The 7844-nt window shown below is 44.7% G+C and overlaps 1 protein-coding gene across 1 annotated transcript in view; it reads left to right on the top strand.

The window, feature by feature from the left end:
• Positions 1–397: 397 nt before the first annotated feature.
• NT5DC4 (5'-nucleotidase domain containing 4) overlaps positions 398–7844 on the top strand; it is a 54296-nt gene continuing 46849 nt past the window's right edge. The window contains 3 exon segments of the mRNA XM_010376356.2: positions 398–457; positions 2680–2776; positions 5541–5673. Coding sequence (XP_010374658.2) covers positions 398–457; positions 2680–2776; positions 5541–5673 — 290 coding nt within the window.

Here is a 7844-nt window from a genome sequence, read left to right as displayed (position 1 = left end):
GCTTAGATGATAGAGCCAGACCCTGTTAAAAAAAAACAAAAACCCAAAACCTAGTATATATTATATGCGTATATAGTATATACTGTACTATAGTATGTGTTCATTTATAATCTTATCGGATATTGCCAAATAGGTCTGAAAATTGAACCAGTTTAAACTCTCATTAGCGGTGTGTAAGTTTCGGTTCTATGCCTTTACCAACACTTGGTATTGTCAGACTTAAAAGTTTTTGCCAAATACATTATTTCTAAATTCTCCCAACAATCCTGTGAGGTAGCCTCATTTCAGGCAAAGAAACTAAGTGTCAGATACTAAGCAACTTTTCCAGAGACACAGCAAATAATTAAAAGAGTTGGTTCTAACCTAGGTCTGCCAGATTCCAAAGCTTTTGAGCTGCATGAAGTCACTGGAACCTAGTAGAGCTTCTGAACCTGTAGCTGGAGAAGAGTATCACCAGGTATGAGAGAAGAGTCAAGGACCAGGAGTTAGGAAGGAGTAATAGGAACAGGGGAGAAAGCACATAAAGAAGTATGTAAGGCAAGAAATGCTGGCAATGGCCTGTCTGTGGCACCAGCCAGCAAGACTGGCACAAGAAAAGGATAACTGGCCGGGCACGGTGGCTCACGCCTGTAATCCCAGCAATTTGGGAGTCTGAGGTGGGTGGATCCCTTGAGGTCAGGAGTTCGACAACAGCCTGGCCAATATGATGAAACCCCATCTCTACTAAAAATACAAAAATTCACCGGGTGTGGTGGTGGGTGCCTGTAATCCCAGTTACTTGGGAGGCTGAACCCAAGAGGCGGAGGTAGCAGTGAGCTGAGATCACACCATTGCACTCCAGCTTGGGCGACAGAGCCAGACTCCGTCTAAAAAGAAAAGAAAAAAAAGAAAAGAAAAGGATAACTGTGACAACTAAAAAAAAATTTTAAAGAGATGGGGTCTCACTGTGTTGTCCAGGCTGCAGTGCAGTGGTGTAATCACAGCTTACTGCAGACTCCAACTCCTGGGCTCAAGCAACTCACCCATTTCAGCCTCCCAAGTAGCTGAGGCTACACGTGTGCCACGGTGCCTGGCTAACTGTGACAATTTAAGGATGGCCAGTTTCTTTGACACTCTTCCCACAGAGGTAGGGTCTATGTCCCCTCTCCTTAAAACGAGATGGGCTTTAACTGCTGTGATTCATAGAATTTGGTAGAAGCGACTGCCAGTTTCCAGGTTCAGGTCTTAAGAGTCTGGCAGCTTCCACTTCCTGTGTCTTGGAACACTTGCCCTGGGGAAAAGTAGCTTCCATAAAAGAAGCCTGACTACCCTGAGACTGCTGTGTTGTGAGGTAGTCTAAGCAGATTCATGGAGAGGAATCAAGATCTCTTTCCTCTTCTCTCCCCAGCCAACATCCTTGACAGAGCTGTGAGCCAACAGCCAGCCCCAGCCTGCCAGCTGTGTGAGCAAGCAGTCTTGGAAGGTGATTCCACAGCCCCAGCTGAAACAGTCCAGCTCATGCCATGTGAGCCGAGAAGAGCAGCCAAACTGAGCCCTTCTCAAATCCCTGATCCTCCAAATGTAGGCAAAATAAATTGCTGGTTTTAAGCCACTAAGTTTTGAGACAGATTGTTATGTAATGATAGATATCAGAGCTCTAGCTGAGGTAGATGCTGAAGGGAAGATGTTTTTATCATTCATGGATATCACAAAATATGTATATTTAATGCATTTCAAAATTTTAATTCTAACCAATACAATTCTTTGGAGTTTACTTTTCCTGTTATAGAAATAGTACATTATAAATCACCTACCTGCGAATCTCAATCTACTCTTGTTATTTTTCCATGTTCCATTCTAGTCTTTGCTTTAAGTGCATATTTAATTGGTAATTAAATATGTGATTATGGAATAGATATAATTTAGATTTCTTGTGTTATGTCATTTTTAGATGGTATTGGCCAATGGAAATCAGACAGTAATTAGGGTGGCACAAAATTAGTCATAACTTGCCTTAATTAATTTTTTGTTTATTTTTATTTTTTTTGAGACAGAGTTTCACTCTTGTCACCCAGGCTATAGTGCAGTGGTGTGATGTTGGCTCACTGCAACCTCTGCTTCCCAGGTTCAAGCAATTATCCTGCCTCCACCTCCCGAGTGGGTGGGGTGGTGCAAGTGCACCACCATGCCTGGCTACATTTTGTATTTTTAGTAGAGATGGGGTTTCAGCATGTTGGCCAGGCTGGTCTCGAACTCCTGACCTCAGGTGATCCCCCCTCCTCAGCCTCCCAAAGTGCTGGGATTACAGGCATGAGCCACCTCGCCTGGCCTGCCTTAATTTAACACTCATTTGCTGTCACTTATTTAAACTCTTTGCAATAACTCAATCTGGAAGTTTGGTCTTACAGACGAGAGGACTAAGGCATTGTAGAGGTAAAGAAGGCAATTCAAGGTCACACGGCCAGAACATTAGGGACTGTGCCATTACAGTGGTGGGGAAAGTGAAAGCAAAGCGGAGACAGTTTACCAGGTGCCCACACACAGAGAAAACTTCCAACCAGTAAGGTGGGAGCATTTCCAAATCTGAGATAAATGAGACTACTAGATGCCAGTTGGATTGCTCCTCCCAAGGAGAATCTGAGTGCATGGAAAATTATTTAAGGACCATTGAAACCCTTTTGGTGTGTGCTTTGGCAATAGCTCCTCCTGAAAAGCACGCAGCCGGCAGAAGATCTGGATACCAAAGAGACTGAGATTCTACGTGTGCTCAGAGAAGAGAGTCCCTGCCATGGATCCTGTGACCTGTGCTTCTAGGGTCTTCAAAGTCAATAAAAATGAGCAGGTGATTGAAGGAGAAGGAAAATAAAGCACAAGGGAGGTGATTTGGGGCTTTGTAGGAATGCCTCTGTTACACATTTCTAGGGTTTTATTGCTGGAACCTTGTGCTCTTGGTGCGATCTCCTAAGGTGAAGTGTTGGATTTAAAACAGTCTGATAGGCTGGGTGCGGTGATTCACGCCTGTAATCCCAGCACTTTGGGAGGCCGAGGTGGGCGGATCACCTGAGGTCAGGAGTTTGAGACCAGGTCAACGTGATAAACTCCATCTCTCCTGAAAATACAACAATCAGCTGGGCATGGTGGTGGGCACTTGTAATCCCAGGTACTTGGGAGGCTGAGGCAGAATTGCTTGAACCCAGGAGGCGGAGGCTGTGGTGAGCTGAGACTGCGCCACTGCACTCCAGCCTGAACAAAAACTCAGTCTCAAAAAATAAATTAAAATAAATAAAATAAAATAAAATAAAATAAAATAAAATAAAATAAACAAATAAATAAAACAGTCTGATAGTCCAGCCTGGTGGCGCAGGCCTATACTCCTAGTTACTTGGGAAGTGAGGAGGGAGGACTACTTGAGCCCGGGAGTTTGAGGTTGCAGTGAGCCGAGATCACACCACTGCACTCCAGCCTGGGTGACAGGGTGGAACCCTGTCTCAAAAAAAAAACAGACAAAACAAAACAAAACAAAACAAAACAAAACAGTCTGAGTTGCAAGCATCATTAAAATGGCATTGATATTGCTGCCATTTTCTGAGTGCCTGGCGTGCAATGCTGGCTTTCCCAGTGTAACCCATTGCCTGTAGCAGCTTGGTCTACCCTGACTGCTGAGGGAATCTCGAGGCATGCTGGTACCGTAACAGGCCAAGCCTTGGTTTGCCCCCTGCCTCTGTGAAAGAGAGGGCTCATCTTCTATCCTGATGGCTTCCACCCCACCTTGCAGAACTTTATGCCAAGCAGAGCAGATGTCACGGGTAGGAGCCACTGATCTACTTTATGGTGACACAAAACTGCTGGGACATGTGTTGAGAAACATATTCTGGAGAGCAGCAGAGGCTGTTGCAGGCATTGACTTTGCAAAGCCACTGGGCTGGTGCTAGGCGAGGCTAGGGCTTGCTTCATGGCTGGGTTCCTCCTGAGCAGCCCTCCTGTCACCCAGGGGCAACCAAGCATCTCAGGAAGGTAGTGACTATGGCAGACCAGCTTGCTTCATCGGGCCACTTTTTGCTGTAATAGCCACAATTATTTCCCAGAAAAAGCGCTTGTCACAGGAACCCTGTCACTTAGAGCTTTGTGAGTGCACTTCATTGAGGGACTGACCAGCACATGCAGCAAGAACTTGGCTTTGCCTGACAGAGGCAGATGATATTAGGAGCCTATTGATGACGTAGGAAGCAAAGCTTCTCGAATGACACCAGTATTTGGAGACTGCTTCCTTTTGTGTCCCTTTGGGAAGTTTGATGCAGTGGACACTTGTGGATATCCTGGCATCTGTTCCGCTTCCCTTTCCCCTTCCCAGCACGCTTAGACTTCCAGTGAGGGACTTCAGTGATTCCAGCTCTAAGCCCATCAAGGTGTGCCAATTCTATCTTCTGGGATGGGCATGTGAACAACTCTAGTCCATTCAGGGTGAATCTCAATCTCAGGACTTTTGCTGGGATTTTGGAGCAAACAACTTTCTGCTTTTTTTTTTTTTTTTTTTTTTTTTTTTTTTTTTTTTTTTTGAGATGGAGTCTCGCTCTGTCACCCAGGCTGGAGTGCAGTGGCGCAATCTCGGCTCACTGCAAGCTCCACCTCCCAGGTTCACGCCATTCTCCTGCCTTAGCCTCCAGAGTAGCTGGAATTACAGGCACCCACCACCACACCTGGCTAATTTTTTGTATTTTTAGTAGAGACGGGGTTTCACCATGTTAGCCAGGATGGTCTCCATCTCCTGACCTCATGGTCTGCCCGCCTCGTCCTCCCAAAGTGCTGGGATTACAGGCGTGAGCCACCACGCCTGGCTCTGCTGCTTTTAAAAGGAGAGCAGGCAGCCCCGGGTATTCCTCTGGAGAACACAGGAGTCCAGGCCTGTACCCAGGATGCCACTCCCATGGGGAAAACAGCACGGAGCCAAGGAAAGCAATGGGTCCTGGCAACATCACTGAGCTGTTGGATGAAGCCTTCCTGAGGACTTTTCTGTGATGTGGGCCTATACATTTCTTTTATTGTTTAAGCCAACTTGAGTTGTGCTTTTTGTTTCTTGAAACTGCAGCCATCCTAACTGGTACCCCTGGGATACCAGTCACTACTTCTCTCTGAGCTGTTGGATGGGCAGAGACAAAGCTCCAGCCCCTGGCATGGGGGAAACAACTTGGTAACCAAGGCTAGGCCCTTCTGAGAAGACAGAACTGAAATGCTGGCAGCCCTTGCTGTGGGCTCCTTGGAGAGTCCGCCCTGAGCTATACATCCCAGTAGTTGCTGGAAGAGGTCCCTTCCAGATGTGAGGGGGACCTAAATTCCCTGTCCTGAGGGAGTGTACCATCAGTCATGCCCGTTAGACATCACCGAGGCTTGAACAGTTAATTCCCTAGTGGGCTTTATTTAACTACTCTTGAAACAATGGAAGCCTAGATACCCTGTAAATAATCACAAAGATCCTGTCCTCCCATCCCCATTCTTTCTCCATCCTGACTTAGTAATACCAGCAGCTCAAATACTGCCCCACTTCCTGTTTTTGTTTTCTGTAGCTCCTTCCCGCCAGGTTTACCAGATGACCCTGGAGATAGGCTTCCGGGTCCTATCAGGCGCCCTTTCTCCTATCAGCCTCCGGCAGCTATGGACCTGCTGGCTCCACCCAGTGTACAACTGCCTGGCTCCAAGGTGGGGCTCTCCCTTGCCCCAGATTCTGCATGGGTCTGTCTTGTTTCATTGTCACCTGATAGCTCAAAAAGATTAACTGTCCTCTATAGTGGATTAAAAAAGAAAGAGGTGGGGAGAGCAAGAACATAAACTGATTTAAAAGTTAATACAAAACCGCAATAATGCAAATAGTTTGGTGCTACTAGTCCAAGAACAGACGCCAACTCATTGGAACAGAATAGAAAGGCCTGAAATACACCCAAGGATATATGATACATGGGAATTTACTGTGTGGTAAAAGTATATTTTAAATCACTGGGAAAAGGAAAGGTTCTCAACTGTGGGTGGTTTTGTCTCCCTGGGAGCACTTAGCAATGTCTGGAGACGTTTTTGGTTGTCACAACTGAGAGGCTGCAACTGGAATCCAATAGAGGTCAGAGGCGCTGCTAAACATCCGACAGTGCAAGAACAGCCTCCCACAACAAAGAATTATCCAGCCCAAAACGTCACCACAGTGTCACTGTGGTGAGGTCTTGGGATACATGGGATGGTGGAAACAATTGGCTAGCCATTTGGGAGAGGAAAACAAAGTTAGATTCTGAATCATACTACAACTTAAATAATTTCAAGTTAGGTAAAAACTAAATTCTAATAAGTGGAATCATTAATAAGATCCATAATAAGGTTTAGAAGAAAACACAGATAAGTTTATCCTTATAGTGTAAGGACTTTCCTAACCACACAAAGCACAACGTAAAGGAGGTACTCAGGGGTTTAACTCAATAATCACAAGCAAAACTACACAGACAATATAAAAGACTAATAAGAACTGCAGCATGTGAGACAAGGAATATGCAAAGAGCTCATAGAAATAAGAAGACAATAGACTTCAGAAGAAAAAATGGACAAAGAAAAGGTATGACAAGGAAGGTTATTAAAAACTAAGATGTATGGTCAGTAACCCATGAACAAGGTTCAGTTTTCTGCAGTAAGCAGAGAAAGGGAAGTTTCACCTACTAAACTGGCAAAGATGAAGAAAATGATAGAACCCCAACTGTATTAGGGAGGGCTGAAGAAAAGGGTACCCTCATGTATCGTTGGAGGGGTGGAAAGTTACAACATTTTGGAAAGCAGTTATCAAAATCATAAATAGTGCAGTGGCTCAAGCCTGTAATCTCAGCACTTTGGGAGGCCGAGGCGGGCGGATCACGAGGTCAAGAGATCCAGACCATCCTGGCTAACACAGTGAAACCCGTCTCTACTAAAAATACAAAAAATCAGCCAGGCATGGTGGCACATGCCTATAGTCCCAGCTACTCGGGAGGCTGAGGCAGGAGAATGGCGTGAACCTGGGAGGTGGAGCTTGCAGGGAGCCAAGATTGCGCCACTGCACTCCAGCCTGGGGGACAGAGCGAGACTCCGTCTCACAAAAAGAAAAAGAAAAAAGAAAAGAAAATAATCATGAAAGTGTGTAAAAAAAAGAAAAACCCTACAAGAATGCTCACTGTAGCACTGTTATAATAGAGAAAGACTAGAGAAAACCCAAATGCCCAATAACCAGTGGTCAGTTACACATTCATTCAATACAATTCCTTGTAGTCCTTAATGTAATAATAGTATAAAAGGATTACTTGCCTTGGAAAAATGTTTATTATTTATTCAGAGAGGAGAAAACAAATAATAAAATATTGTAGTCATATCATATTTTTGTAAAATAAAAACATACAGCTATGTTCACATAAGTAGAAAAAGGACCAGATGCCAAACAGTTGATAGGGCGATCTCTGGTTGGGGGGATTATGGACTATTTTTTCTGTATTTTCAAAAATTTCTAAAAGATATTGCATTGTGATAAGAAAAGAATGTTATGTGAAAATTTTAAAGCAAAGATGTATGGAGTACTAACGGGGTACAAGCTGCACTCCCTAGGCATCTGCAATCTTGGTTTCTGGTCTTTGGATCAAGCCCTTCCCCTCCTCTTCTGTGGCCTTGGTTTTATCACCTGTAAAATGGGGCTTGGATAATCTCAGACTCTCAAGAGCCTGTCATTCAAAGCTCCTGCTGTCGAAGGTTGGCGAGCCCCTTGAGAATTTTGTGCCAAAACGTTTGCTCATTCTTCTTACCCATGAATCGTCACAAGTGTGTTTCTTTTTGCTGTTGTTGTTTTTAAATTTGAGACGGAGTCTCACTCT

The sequence above is a fragment of the Rhinopithecus roxellana genome, chromosome 17, assembly GCF_007565055.1.
Source record: "Rhinopithecus roxellana isolate Shanxi Qingling chromosome 17, ASM756505v1, whole genome shotgun sequence".
Lineage (NCBI taxonomy): Eukaryota > Metazoa > Chordata > Mammalia > Primates > Cercopithecidae > Rhinopithecus > Rhinopithecus roxellana.
This window is presented reverse-complemented; position numbering and strand designations above follow the sequence as displayed.